At 47.6% G+C, this 15,000-nt stretch overlaps 3 protein-coding genes across 3 annotated transcripts in view; 1 reads left to right on the top strand and 2 right to left on the bottom strand.

The window, feature by feature from the left end:
* cfdp1 (craniofacial development protein 1) overlaps positions 1–4,012 on the bottom strand; it is a 12,850-nt gene extending 8,838 nt beyond the window's left edge. Inside the window, exons 1-4 of the mRNA XM_080539458.1 lie at positions 3,698–4,012; positions 3,047–3,176; positions 1,946–2,186; positions 1,015–1,118 (exon numbers count right to left, since the gene is read on the bottom strand). Coding sequence (XP_080395584.1) covers positions 1,015–1,118; positions 1,946–2,186; positions 3,047–3,176; positions 3,698–3,800 — 578 coding nt within the window. The 5' untranslated portion in view covers positions 3,801–4,012. The remainder of the gene's footprint in view (positions 1–1,014; positions 1,119–1,945; positions 2,187–3,046; positions 3,177–3,697) is intronic.
* Positions 4,013–4,526: 514 nt separating this feature from the next.
* tmem170a (transmembrane protein 170A) lies at positions 4,527–9,158 on the top strand. The gene is made up of 3 exons (XM_080539463.1): positions 4,527–4,724; positions 6,484–6,654; positions 6,904–9,158. The coding sequence occupies exons 1-3, from the start codon at positions 4,610–4,612 to the stop codon at positions 7,032–7,034; spliced, it is 417 nt and encodes a 138-aa protein (XP_080395589.1). The 5' UTR covers positions 4,527–4,609; the 3' UTR covers positions 7,035–9,158.
* Positions 9,159–10,369: 1,211 nt separating this feature from the next.
* The window catches only part of carmil2 (capping protein regulator and myosin 1 linker 2), a gene marked incomplete at both ends in the record, with an annotated part of 39,407 nt that continues 34,776 nt past the window's right edge, over positions 10,370–15,000 (bottom strand). Inside the window, 4 exons of the mRNA XM_080539524.1 lie at positions 10,370–10,479; positions 12,536–12,622; positions 13,130–13,213; positions 14,839–15,000. The exon at positions 14,839–15,000 is cut by the window's right edge and continues 135 nt beyond it. Coding sequence (XP_080395650.1) covers positions 10,370–10,479; positions 12,536–12,622; positions 13,130–13,213; positions 14,839–15,000 — 443 coding nt within the window. The remainder of the gene's footprint in view (positions 10,480–12,535; positions 12,623–13,129; positions 13,214–14,838) is intronic.

The following is a 15,000-nucleotide window of genomic DNA, read 5'->3' as shown; positions in this document are numbered from 1 at the left end:
AGTTTCCTGTTTGTGGACTCGGCGCTTTTATCGTGTCCCCTAAATGAAAGTTATTGTTTACCCAAAAACAGGACACAATCGATCAGTATTATTGATCAGTCAACGAAAGCTTTCGTTGTGGCGCTCCGTTTCCCTGGCACTTTCAAAAGTTTCACATCTACCGGCATAGTTACACATCTCAATAGTGAATATCAATAGTGCGTATCAATAGTGCGTATCAATAGTGTGTATCCAATCAAAAGATGGGTGCGTATCCAATCAAAAGATGGGTGCTGACATCATTGAGCCTTACAGCAGGCGCCGTTGTTGCTTTTGCTCGCATCTACGTAGGTTTACTAGGAACGCCACAGGTTTTCTCGTTCCAACGTTAAGTTACAGGTCGTATCCGCGGCACCGTTTAGCGTGCAGGCTGGGCAGATTTTGGAGCCCCCTAGCAACACATTTTGATTGGATAAAAGCTCTAACATAAAGGCCAGCCCTCCAAATCTCAATCGGAGACTGGAAGCAGCGCAACCAAGAGGAAAGCTATGAAATGAAGAGAATAGACTATGGGGAATCATTAATACATATTTGTGGAAAAAATATATTAAAATAAAATGTATATTCTGATGATGTTTAGGCCAGCAGAGAAGGCCTTGCTGGCCCTGACGGCACACCACTGCATTACACTAAGTGTAAGAGAGTAACATTCTTAAGCCCAATGCACATGGCGTGCGATTTTGTCGCACGACAACATTCGATTCTCAATTCACACCACCGAAGTGACAAAATCGCATCGCACGCTGTGTGCATTGTCTCATTCAAAACAATGGAATCGAATTCGGCGGTGCGACAAAATCGGGGCCGTGTGGATTGGCCATTAGGCTTTGGTTCCTGACATTGCAGCACAAAAACAAACAAGGCAATAAGACAAGATGAGTCAAGATGAGTGACAAAGTTCTGAGAGACAAATAAGACAAATAAGACAGGACACAATTTAGCAGTGTGTGTGTGTGTGTGTGTGTTCAGACTGACCTGACCTCCTCGCCAGCAAAGTCGAACACCTTGGTGATGGTGACTGTCGACTCCCTGGCCTGACCGGCTGCTGCTATTGGCTGTTTCACCTGGGGGGGCGGAGTCTGGTGGAGGCAGACAGTTAGGAGTCAGTCTGATGTCACAAACAGGTGCAGAAACCCACCATCTTCTATCTACCTGTGGTGTGTCTGTCTTCTATCTACCTTAGGGCTTTCACACCGGCAAAGAACCGTGCCGGTTCGCTTTCGCGAACCAAGTCTGGAACCGGCCGGCGCGTTCAGACCGAAGCTCAATTGGTTCGGAACCTGAAAAGTTGGTTCGCAGCGGGCACCAAAAAATAGTGGTTCTCAAGCGCGAACCAAAACGTAGAACAGTCACGTCGTCAGTGGGTGTGTCCTATTCTAGGCTGCAGAGACCAGCAAGGAGGAAGTAGACAAAATGTAATCTAATCTAAATCTAATCATTAGTGATCAAAAACAATATCAAAAGTGTCATAATTCTCTCTATCTTCCTCACATGCTCAGCAAACACACACACGCACACGCGAATTTCGTAAGCCATTTCTATTCCAGTAATGGAGCAGCTGATTAGTAAAAGAGCATATAGAAAGTGTCTTTTGTTTTGTTTCACAGAAAATTTTGTTTATTTCAGATACTGTAGTAGTGGAAGATATTATCCTCTTTTCCAGTGAAGTAGCTGCCATCTAGTTGTGAATTGTTTTGTTTATCCCACCCCTTCATCACCCAGCGTTGATGACGCGGATGGTTCAGGTTAAACTGGTATGAACGCGGGCTCGTTCGCCAGACAGCACCAAGGTTCAGAGGTTTCCGAACGCAAACGCGAACCGGCACGGTTCTTTGCCGGTGTGAAAGCCCTACCTGTGGTGTCTGTCTTCTATCTACCTGTGGTGTGTCTATCTTCTATCCTCTACCTGTCCTGTGGGGGTGGGGGGGTGGTTCTCGGCTGGTGTCGAGGCTTTGGGGCCGACGTCACTCAGGAAACTGGCCCACAGATCATCTGCTTTCTTCTTCTTCTTCTCCTCCTCATTCCCCTGTTTCCCCGGCCTGGGCCAGAAAGAAAGACTCTCTCCCTCCCCCTCCTCCTCCTTCTGTTCCTCCACTCCTCCATCCTTCTCCTCGTCCTCCAACTTCAGACCTCCTTTCTTTCTCTTCCTGGGAGGAGAGAGGGAGGAGGTAGAGAGAGAGGGGAAGGGGATAGAGAGAGAGAGAGAGAGAGGGAGGAGGTAAAGAGAGAGAGGGAGGAGGTAGAGAGAGAGAGGGAGGAGGTAGAGAGAGAGGGGGAGGAGTTAGAGAGAGGGAGGAAAGAGAGAGAGAGGGGGGGGGAGGTAGAGAGAGAGGGAGGAGGTAGATAGAGAGAGGAAGTAAAGAGAGAGAGGGAGGAGGTAGATAGAGAGGAAAAGGAGGTAGAGAGAGAGGGAGGAGGTAGAGAGAGAGGGAGGCGGTAGATAGAGAGGAAACGGAGGTAGAGAGAGAGGGAGGAGGTAGATAGAGAGGAAACGGAGGTAGAGAGAGAGGGAGGAGGTAGATAGAGAGGGAGGAGGTAGAGAGAGAGAGAGGAAGTAAAGAGAGAGAGGGAGGAGGTAGATAGAGAGGAAAAGGAGGTAGAGAGAGAGGGAGGTAGAGAGAGAGAGGAAGTAGAGAGAGAGGGAGGGAGGAGGTAGAGAGAGAGGGAGGAGGTAGAGGGAGGGAGGAGGTAGAGAGAGAGGGAAGAGGCAGAGAGAGAGGGAGGAGGCAGAGAGAGAGCGGAAGTAGAGAGAGAGAGGGGAGGTAGAGAGAGAGAAGGAGGAGGTAGAGAGATAGAGAGAGAGGAGGTAGAGAGAGAGGTTAAAGACACACCAACACACTGGACAAAACCCATTTCCACCCACCAATAACAGCAGGGTAATGACGACGACAACAGCAACAACAACAACAACAACAACCAGGGCTTAACCCCTTCAGTGCCGAGGGTGACTTTATTCACCAGGAAACCATTTTGTAACCAATCAAACTGTTGCCATGGCGATACCCACCTCACGCTGAGGTCCAGGCCTTTCTTCTTCCTCTTCCCCTTGGTGGGGATGTTAGCTCCGCCCTCGGCCCCGCCCTCCAGGCCCTCCTCCTTCACACACTCAGACATGTCATCCTCACTCAGGTTGTCCTCTGGGGAACACACGCACAGAGACAGACAGACACAGACACACAGACACACACACACACAGAGAGAGACAGACAGACACAGACACAGACAGAGACAGAGACAGAGACAGAGACACAGACACAGACACAGACAGAGACAGAGACAGAGACAGAGAGACAGACAGAGACAGAGACACAGACACGCACACACACACACACACTTAGCAGGCTTAACTGACACAAGACAGTGTGAAAGTAACCCAATACTTGTGACAGCCTAAAGATGAAGGGGTAGAAGGATGGAGTGGTAGAGGGAAGACTGAGGTAGAGGGAAGACCCCCCCCCCCCCCACCACCACCACCAAACTAGGGATTCACAATGCGAGGTCTATCTTCTAGCCACCCCCCCCACTTGAGTCAACTACTCAACTAAACATCAACCACATGAGCCCTTCGTTAGTCTAATCGCGGGTGTTCGTGCTGTGCTAGAAGTCAAAGGTGTCATTTCAACCCTGTTGTGTTCTGTGGCGGTACGGTCGACCTTACCGGACGGGACATAGTCTGCGTCTTCGTCAGACGAGTAACCGTCCGAGTCGAAGTCTGAGTAGGTGGCCATGTCCAGATTAATGTGTCTTGTGTCTTGTCCCATCCAGACCCAGGCGGAGCTCGGAGTCGCTCTCGGAACCGGTGGGAACAATAACGCGTGTTTGCTAAACGCGTTTCTCGCGGGTATCGTCACTCAGCAACAACCTGACGGTAATGCACACGAATGAACTACAACTAACGAGACGGCGTGGACCACAAAGAGGCGCCGCAGATCTTAATACACACACACGCTGATCTATCTGCTGTGTTTCTATACGAGTTAGGAACCAACTACACTTCCGGGTAACGTGAACTACGGCAAGCCCGCCGGTTCCACCTTACAAGCCGAACGAAATACAAAAGCGTCTAATAGTGATTGAAAATAAACCGTATTAATTACTGTATTCTTTTCTAAATGTATCTTTTGATGCTAGTTGATGAATATATATATTTGTATATATTGTATATATTTGTATATGTATTTACTTCAATCTTATAGTAATTCTTATATTATTTAGTTATTTAGTTTATCTTTGGTCTATGCCCCTTGGATTGTATGGTTTATTATTGTTTCATTATATAGTTTCTATTATTGCTATTGTGTGTTTTATTGATTACTATCAATACTGTTCTATTATTATTTTTATGCTGTGTGGACGTCATGACGTCAGTCCGATGTTGAATTGGGACTCCCTGCTCCTGAGTACGGAACGGCATGGCGTCATAACGTCAGTGCAATGTTGACATCAGGAAGCTAGCCAGCACGCTAACGGCTACAACCAGGAAGACCACCTCCTTCCCCGACCCCAGACGTTCCCATGGTGTCCCTGGGCCGGCCGCGGTCTCTCTAGAGGGTTCGGGGGGCACAGAGACATGCAGGACGGGTACAGAGAGGTCGGGTTTGTGCAGCAGATCCTCAGCTTGAACCTGGTCCCGAGGAAGAATGGCACCAGCCGCGGTAACGACACCTCGCTCAGCGACTTCTCAGGTGAGCCTAACCCCCCTAACCCTAACCCCCCTAACCCTAACCCCCCTAACCCTCCCTGCTGCTCCTGCCTTGTAGGTGTAGGTAGGTGTGTGTGTGTGTGTGTGTGTGTGTGTGTGTGTGTGTGTGTGTGTGTGTGTGTGTGTGTGTGTGTGTGTATGTGTGTGTGTGTGTGTGTGTGTGTGTATGTATGTATGTATGTATGTATGTATGTATGTATGTATGTATGTATGTATGTATGTATGTATGTATGTATGTATGTATGTATGTATGTATGTATGTATGTATGTATGTGTGTGTGTGTGTGTGTGTGTGTGTGTGTGTTGTTTACGTTGTTTACCTGTGAGTGTGTGTGTAGTTTAAGTGTGTGTGTGTGTGTGTGTGTGTGTGTGTGTGTGTGTGTGTGTGTGTGTGTGTGTGTGTGTGTGTGTGTGTGTGTGTGTGTGTGTGGGTGTGTGTAGCTGTGAACTATGAACATTTGTGAACATTTTGATCTTGAGAAATAATAACTGACTCTCTTCTTAGCTGAGCTGGCTGGCTGGCTACCTGTATGGTTTATATGGCTGGCTACCTGCATGGTTTATTAAGGACGGACAGATGACCAAGCTAATGTCAGTTGTGTGTCTGTCAATACCAGCCAGCTAACGTCAGTTAGAGTTTATTCCAATCAAACGACACTTTAAAAAGATATACATGAACATTAATCTGGTGTGGAGGTATTTTGTTTTATTTTATAGAAAGTGGCATGTTGTTTTTTTTTTTTTTACAGATTAGAGTAAGAGAAAGAGTGTGTGTGTGTGTGTGTGTGTATATGTGTGTGTGTGTGTGTGTGTGTATGTGTGTGTGTGTGTGTGTGTGTGTGTGTGTATGTGTGTGTGTGTGTGTGTGTGTGTGTGTGTGTGTGTGTTAGAGAGTGGTTTATGTAAACGAGTTGTTAGTTAATCACTAGCAGCAGGGATTATTATGCTGTGTGTTTTCTGGGATCAGTTTGACGACAAGCCCACCGTTCCACACACCAACAGTCACGCAGGGTCCATAACCTCAGCTGGAGCAACAGGAGGATTAGCTGCATAACCCAACGGGAATCTGGGTGATCGTTGTTGTGCTCTGCTGTGTGTTTATGGTGGTTAGGAGTCCTGCTGTCATGGTGACGAGGTAGCCATGCTTGAGACTACATCAGAGATGTAGTACGGTGTGTGAAAACCAAACACGGTGAAGCAGCTTTCAGTCACTCTGCCGTGTGCTCCTGGAGCAAACTCCCTGAAGAAATCAAACTGGCCCAAACTCTAAAAATACTTAAAACTAAGCTAAAAACCTTCATGTTTTGTAGCAGTTGTGATTGAACACTTATCACTTCCATCTATTACCTTTTATCCACTAACTATACCTTTTTATTCATTGTCTATTACCTTTGTCTTAAACAGAAATGTTTATCTATTTTCTCTGTCTATTAACCCTCCTCCCCCCCTGTAGAGATGTGGTATGGTGTATTAACCCCCCCTCCTCCCCCCCTGTAGAGATGTGGTACGGTCTATTAACCCTCCTCCCCCCCTGTAGAGATGTGGTACGGTCTATTAACCCTCCTCCCCCTCCTGTAGAGATGTGGTACGGTCTATTAACCCTCCTCCCCCTCCTGTAGAGATGTGGTACGGTCTATTAACCCTCCTCCCCCTCCTGTAGAGATGTGGTACGGTCTATTAACCCTCCTCCCCCTCCTGTAGAGATGTGGTACAGTCTATTAACCCTCCTCCCCCTCCTGTAGAGATGTGGTACGGGGTGTTCCTGTGGGCGGCGGTCTCCTCCCTGGTGTTCCACCTCCCAGCAGCCCTCCTGGCCCTGGCCGCCCTGAGGCAGCACCGCCCGGCCCGTCTGCTGCCCCTCCTCATCCTGCTGATGGCCCTGCTGGGCCCCGCCTGCGGAGGCGTGCTCACCAGTAGGTCTACACAACACACACACACACACTTCAACTACACACACATATACAGTGGGGGAAAATAAGTATTGCTGACAGTCTATAATTTTAATGGTAGGTTCATTTTAACATTGAGCGACTGTGTGTGTGTGTGTGTGTGTGTGTGTGTTTGTGTGTCATCGCGGGGGTGTACAGCAACAGTGTGTGTGTAGGTGCTGGTGCAGCCATCACGGGCATGTACAGTAACAGTGTGTGTGTGTGTGTGTGTAGGTGCAGCCATCGCGGGTGTGTACAAGGCAGCAGGGAAGAGGATGATCTCTCTGGAGGCCCTGGTCCTGGGCGTCGGCCAGTCCTTCTGCATCCTCGTCATCTCCTTCCTGCGCGTGCTCGCCACGCTCTAGCCCCGCCCCCCCGCCCCTGGAGGGGGAGGAGCTCCCAGGGGGACAGGAAGGGGAGGAGCTCTCGGAGGGACAGACAGACAGACAGACTGGTTGCCAGGACACAGAGCTGGTGTTCTAAGAGGCCTTATTTTCTACCGACTCTCTTCCTTCTTTCACACCTGATGATGACGACGACTCTTCTTTTCCAAAGTGGTGTATTTACAGGGCTGGCTGCCTAGGGGGCGCTCTGACTTTATCAATCTGTGTTTTTTAGTTCTCAATCTGAATATTCTGTGTGTGTGTGTGTGTGTGTGTGTGTGTGTGTGTGTGTGTGTGTTGCACTCTACTGTGACCTGGCCTTCTCTCTGTGTTTGTGTGTTTGTGTGTTTGTGTTACAAATGTATGTAAAAAAAACCTTCACATTGTCTGTGAGCGAAACATTCCACCCTGCAGAGCAGAACAGCCGGCAAACTGACAGACTGGTTCAGAACCCTCCATCAACAGTAAAACAGCTGGTAAACACCTGGACTAACATTTGATGCTGCGTTCAGACAGGCAGGCAGGCAGGCAGACAAGTAGACAGGTAGACAGACAGACAGACACACAGGCACACAGACAGACACACAGAGTTTTTATTTTTAATGGGTCTCAGGGTGCAGGTGTGATGTCATCACTATGTGACAGTGCAGGGTGGTGTGATGTCATCACTAGGAGACAGTGTCATATGCATCTACATGGTGTGATGTCATCACTAGGGGACAGTGCAGGGTGGTGTGATGTCATCACTAGGAGACAGTGTCATATGCATCTACATGGGAATGTTTCAGCCAGATGTTTGACTTGCAGATGTTCTATTTCCGTGTGTGTACAGGACATTAAGATTGGCCTAACATTCCACCCTGGAGTGTGTGTGTGTGTGTGTGTGTGTGTGTGTGTGTGTGTGTGTGTGTGTAGACAGGTGTGTATAGTAGACAGGTGTGTGTGTGTGTGTGTGTGTAGACAGGTGTGTACATATGAAAGCCCATTCCAGCTTGTCTGAAAGCAGCAACAAAGATCAGGAGGTGTGTGTGTGTGTGTGTGTGTGTGTGTGTGTGTGTGTGCATGCGTGCGTGCGTGCGTGCGTGCGTGTGTGTTCCTCTGAGCGAATCCTAGTCACTAGAGTTGATGATCATATTTATTTTCTCTCTAGATGTTTAAGATACTGTTCTGTTAGGGTTCTTTCAGAGGGTGAAGCAGCAAGATATGCAGGTGTTGAAACACTACGCTTAGTCTGACCCCTGACCTCTGGACTGACCTCTGGTCAGCTTGACACAACTGTTGCAGGTTCCCATCTCGTCCCTGTCTCTACAGGTGTATTTTGGCCGTGGTCTTGCTACAGTTGTACAGTAGGTAGTCATGGTGATATAATATATACTTACTAAGTCGTTGGCTTGGCAACCATGAATGTGAATCAGACTCCCCCTCTAATCCCTGTTGGAATTCTTTCCTTTACCAAAGAGAAGCTGTTTACCATGCTAACACGTACCGTGGCTAGGAGACGCTAGCTAGCTAATACCTAGGAATGGGAGGACGCGCTCGCTGTAATGGATGGAATGGACTCTGATCTCTCCCCTGGTGTGTGTGTACTGTATACATGTACAGAAAGGCCATTGACACATCTATAATATCTTTATTAAGCATCTAAGGCCGTCGATGCATGTATAATATCTTTATTAAGTATCTAAGGCCATGGATAATAGAGGTACAGTCCATCTATTTAGGGGTGATTTCTCGTTGAAAGCCGATATTCCAGAGAATGTTTATTTTTCTAAACTTGTTGTACTTTTCCTCATGGTAGCATGACGGCACACTACTGTTGGTTAGTTAGCCACCTCCCTCCCTCTCGCCTCCCCCCCCTCTCTCCTCCCCCCTCCCTCCCTTCCTCCTCTCTCCCTCCTCCCTCTCTCCTCCCTCCCCCCTCTCTCCTCCCGCCCTCTCTCTCTCCCTCTCTCTTCCTTCCCTCTCTCCTCCTTCCATCCCTCCCTCTCTCCTTCTCTCCTCTCCCCTCCCTCCCTCCTCCGCTCTTCTTCATGGACCAGGTGATCTGATCAGTCGACTGGTTTGTTTTTACAGAACACGGTTGATTTGATTACAGTCAATTAATTAAGTGCCAATTGTCAATATTTTCATGTAATAAAAATGTTTTGCATTATGACTGTGTGGCGTGTGGTGATCTGAAGCAGATGGGTGGGGGGGGGGGGTGATGATGATGATGATGATGGTGGTTTTATACCTGGTTAGTGTGGAGGGACCTTCCTCATGTAGATCAATACACACACACACACACACAAATCTGCCTCTACACACATACACACACACACACACAGATGGCCGTGCTGTGCCTGTACTGCCTCTACCAGCCAACTCCCAGCAGCAGGCTTCAGTGGTGTGTGTGTGTATGTTTGTGTGTGGGGGTGGGTGTGTGTGTTTGTGTATGTGTGTGGATGGGTGTGTGTGTGTGTGTGTGTGTGTGTGTGTGTGTGTGTGTGTGTGTGTGTGTGTGTGTGTGTGTGTGTGTGTGTGTGTGTGTGTGTGTGTGTGTGTGTGTGTGTGTGTGTGTGTGTGTGTGTGTGTGTGTGTGTGTGTGTGTGTGTGTGTGTGTGTGTGTGTGTGTGTGTGTGTGTGTGTGTGTGTGTAGTAGGTTTACCAGGGCAACTCCAGGGGCGTGTTCCACGTACGTTGATTAGTATATTGGCGATTAAAAGGAAAGCCTTGTTTCTCGGTTTGGGAATTCTCGATTTGGGCGCATGCTCACAGGTAGAAGAGCCGATTGTCGAAAAGAAGATACCAGACCGGAAAGTGACAGCGCTCCGACTTATAGATCTTCATGAAGACGGAAAATAAGATGTAAAAAAGTGCAATACTGCAGCAATTAACAAGGCGAGGAAATGGATTGGCAAGAAATTGCTGCCCGATTAAATGTGTAGGTCATACTAGCCCCTACTTATTGTTTTATGTTCATATTTTAAGAAATGAATATTCACTACTGTGGTGATATTAGCAGAAGGCTACAAATTGTCAGATCATCACAATGGCATAGTGGTATTAACTGCTACCATAATATCAAAGTGTTGTTTTGGGAGGTTCAAATCCCGCTTCTGACATACACTTTTTACTGCATTTCGTTGTCTGATGCTTGTACTCTGCAATAACAATACAGTTGAATCTAATCTAAAAATGTATGTATAAAATGATGGTGTAGGCTAATTTACGAGAACTGACACGATTACAATGGTGTTTGAAGCCTTTCTGACTAGTAAATGATGTTCTTCTAGCATTGTAACTGGACCCTGGACTCTTTGATCTTCAAAGACTCATTAGTCTGCTCCTTGCTGAGTTGCCCCCTCTGCTGGCGATACAGGAGCGCCCTCTCCTGGCGACGCCATAGGAACTGCAGGGGCGTCCTCTACTGACGACGCCCTAGGAACTGCATGGTTCAGGAACCACAGTACACTCGCTGACACATCTGAATCAACTTTTTAATCATTATTAACAAGTATATGTATGGATTTACACTCTTATTTTTATTTCATTTTTTTTTAAAACATTTTGTTAATAATTAATTTTGTTGGTGTTGCTGTTGTTGTTTTGTACATAATGCGGCGTGCAAGGCGAAGGTAGACATGATAGAAAATAGACTCTGGTCAGATCAGTTGTCTGGGGTGGGGGGATGGGGTGGGTCAGTTCATGTGTGTCTGGGGTGGGGGGGGTCAGTTCATGTGTGTCTGGGGGGTGGGGGGTCAGTTCATGTGTGTCTGGGGGGTGGGGGGTCAGTTCATGTGTGTCTGGGGGGTGGGGGGTCAGTTCATGTGTGTCTGGGGTGGGGGGGGTCAGTTCATGTGTGTCTGGGGGGTGGGGGGTCAGTTCATGTGTGTCTGGGGTGGGGGGGGTCAGTTCATGTGTGTCTGGGGGATGGGGTGGGTCAGTTCATGTGTGTCTGGGGGGTGGGGGGTCAGTTCATGTGTGTCTGGGGGGTGGGGGGTCAGTTCATGTGTGTCTGGGGGGTGGGGGGTCAGTTCATGTGTGTCTGGGGGGTGGGGGGTCAGTTCATGTGTGTCTGGGGTGGGGGGGGTCAGTTCATGTGTGTCTGGGGGATGGGGTGGGTCAGTTCATGTGTGTCTGGGGGGTGGGGGGTCAGTTCATGTGTGTCTGGGGGGTGGGGGGTCAGTTCATGTGTGTCTGGGGGATGGGGTGGGTCAGTTCATGTGTGTCTGGGGGGTGGGGGGTCAGTTCATGTGTGTCTGGGGGGTGGGGGGGTCAGTTCATGTGTGTCTGGGGTGGGGGGGGTCAGTTCATGTGTGTCTGGGGGATGGGGTGGGTCAGTTCATGTGTGTCTGGGGGATGGGGTGGGTCAGTTCATGTGTGTCTGGGGGGTGGGGGGGTCGGTTCATGTGTGTCTGGGGGGGGGGGGTTGGGGGGGGGGGGGGTCAGTCCATGGCTGCGTTCGTAAATTTTCTCTGAGAGTGCCAGAGCGCACACTGGTTTAATGTCAAGTAATGTCTTGAAAACCGATGGTTCTCGAGCCTAACGGACCTTAGGAGAGAGCCTATGTCCTGTTTCCGTAGCGTGAGGCGGCGCTGGTATGTCGCAGGGTCTTACCCCCAATCCATCCCTTAATGCTGAGTGCCAAGCAGGGAGGCATCGGGTACCATTTTTATAGTCTTTGGTACGACTCGGCCGGGGATCGAACTCATGACCTTCCAATCTCAGGGTGGACACTTTAACCGCAAGGCCTCACAGCTGGTTACACAACGTCATAAAGGAAGTAATTTGATTAGACCAGAGGCATTCCATGAGTGCTGATCAGATTTCCAGAGTGAATTTACAAACGCAGCCAATGTGTGTCTAGGGGGGGGGGGTCAGTTCATGTGTGTGTGGGCTGGGGGGGGCTTAGTTCTTTGGTCTGATGTGGTCTGCACTGTGTGCTGCAGTGAGACCGCCCTCCCCCGCCCCCTCCCCTCGGCTGACCCGGACGCTGGTTCTGGTTCTGGCTCCGCCTCATCTGGTACCGGCTGGCTGTGCGTCGCCTCCCCCTCTCTGGTCCTCCCCTCCTCCCCCGCCTCCCCCCCTGCTGAGGAGAGACAGACACAGCAGAGAGGACTGTTACCACCAGAGAGAGACAGAGAGAGGGAGAGAGAGAGACAGAGAGAGACAGAGAGAGAGAGAAAGAGAGAGACAGAGAGAGAGAGAAAGAGAGAGACAGAGAGAGAGAGAGAGAGAGAGAGAGAGAAAGAGAGAGGGAGGGAGAGACAGAGAGAGAGAGAGCGAGAGAGAGACTTACATAGCGCTTTATTCCAAAGCGCTTTACAATGGTCTCTCATTCACCCATTCAGACACCACCTCTCCCCTCCCCTCACCCCCTCCTCCCCCTCCCTCCCTCCCCCATCCTCCCCCCCCCCCTCCCCCCTCCCTCACCCCTCCCCTCCCCTCCTCCTCCCCCTCCCTCCCCCCTCCCCCCTCCCTCCTCCCTCCCCCCTACTCACCCTCAGGCAGGTGTTCCCTGCAGGACGCCAGGTTGGCAGGGTTACGGACTGGAGACCTCTGTAACCTCGACAACGCCACCTTCAGCTCTGACAGGAAGGAAGGACAGGTCAACATTCCAACATTCTTTTTAATATTGCCTGTAAACGACTGTATTCTTTTCTTTTCTTAAATGTATCTTTTAATGTTAGATGATGAATCTATATATAGATTTATATATAGTATATATGTGTTTACTTGTTTAAATTTTATAGTAATTATTATATTATGTAGTTATTTTGTTTATCTTTGTTCTATGCCCCTTGGATTGTATGGTTTATTCTGTAGTATTGATTAATATTGTTCTATTATTATTGTTATGCTGTGTGGATATGTTAAAGCACTTTGAGCTGCAACATGTGCAGGAAAAGTGCAATAAAATAAAAGTTATTATTATTAATATTATTATTATTATTATTATTATTATCTCTGTGAACATCATCACCTAAACCTGCATTGTTGCTAGGCAACAGAGATGACACTGACTTGACAGGATGGATGACATCATCTCCAGTCAGTTCTGTGTGACCTTATTGGCTGTGTGATGAAGACCTCACCTTGGGGGAGGAGCTCCTCATGGACGGACACCGCCCGCCGCTGGGGGAGGGGCTTCATGCGGGGGCGGGGCTTAGGAAGGCTCTCTGGGGGGACAGAGACAGAGAGGACTTAGATACACACGCACACACACACACACACACACACACACACACACACACACACACAACCCAATAACACTATAACATAACCCTATAACTCTATAACCCCTGCTCCACTACCCCCGCTATCCCTCACCTCCGCTCTTCCTCACCCCTACCTCCTCCGTCTCTCTCCCCTCTCTCTGACTGTTAGTATTTTAATGCATCTGTATTTGCCATTGTTTTATTGTTTTATTGTTTTATTGTATTACTTAACCTTGTTTTATTTCTAGCTTCCCCCCCCCCCCCAAAGAGCCACTGCTTTTTGGTCAGGCTGCATTTGCAAATAAGAATTTGTTCTTACATGTTTGCCTGGTTAAATAAAGGTTAAATAAAAAAAATAACCCTATAACCCTATAACACTATAAATAACACTATAACACTATAACCCTATAACACTATAACACTATAACATAACCCTATAACCCTATAACCCTATAACACTATAACACTATAACATAACCCTATAACCCTATAACCCTATAACACTATAACACTATAACACTATAAAATAACACTATAACACTATAACATAACACTATAACACTATAACATAACACTATAACACTATAAAATAACACTATAACACTATAACATAACCCTATAACCCTATAACACTATAACATAACCCTATAACACTATAACATAACACTATAACACTATAACATAACCCTATAACCCTATAACATTATAACCCTATAACACTATAACACTATAACACTATAATCCTATAACACAATAACCCTGTAACAGTATAGCACTATAACACTATAACATAACCCTATAACCCTATAACACTATAACATGACACTATAACCCTATAACACTATAACATGACATTATAACCCTATAACCCTATAACACTATAATAACACTATAACACTATAACCCTATAAGACCTAGGTTCTAGGCCCTGGACAATCTAGACAATTTGATGGCAGCTACTAGATTGAAATCAAGTGCAACACTGAAACACAACTGTGAACATTTCAAACCTGCAAACTGCGACACTTTAAATGAATGTGCAATAACACTATGTGCAATATGACAACCCTCGGGTACATAAGGTTCAGAGATAGGAAATGTTAGAATATGTATAGCATAGCATAGAGTACAGCACAGTGTTTTATTTGTATAGTATAGTATAGTGGATAGTGTACATAGCCTTTATTTATGTAAACCAGCTCTTTTCCCTTCTTGTTTTTAGTTTTTTTTCCAAGCACCAGGGGAGCCCCCCTCCCAAATTTCGTTGTTTGGTACCTGTACTATATCAATGACAATAAAGACCATTCATTCATATAAACCTATAACACTATAACATAACACTATAACACTATACCACTATAACAATAACCCTATAACAATATAACCATATAACCCTATAACACTATAACACTATAACAATAACCCTATAACAATATAACCATATAACCCTATAACACTATAACATAACACTATAACACTATAACCCTATAACAAACCTATGGCCTGTCCAGTGTAACTCTGTGTACCTTCAGTGTAACCAGTGTAACTCTGTGTACCTTCAGTGTAACCAGTGTAACCCTGTGTACCTTCAGTGACTGACAGTGTCCTGAGAGCGCGCTCCCTGCTGCCCAGTGTGGGCGGGGTCCTCCGTGGCGAAGGGGCGGGGGGGGGCTCCCTGCGGGGGGAGGGGCAGGGGGGGGCATCCCTGGGCAGGAGTGGGGGAGGGGTCCCGGGGGGGCTGGGCGCAC

The sequence above is a fragment of the Nansenia antarctica genome (assembly GCF_963989245.1).
Source record: "Nansenia antarctica genome assembly, chromosome: 9".
NCBI lineage: Eukaryota > Metazoa > Chordata > Actinopteri > Argentiniformes > Microstomatidae > Nansenia > Nansenia antarctica.
This window is presented reverse-complemented; position numbering and strand designations above follow the sequence as displayed.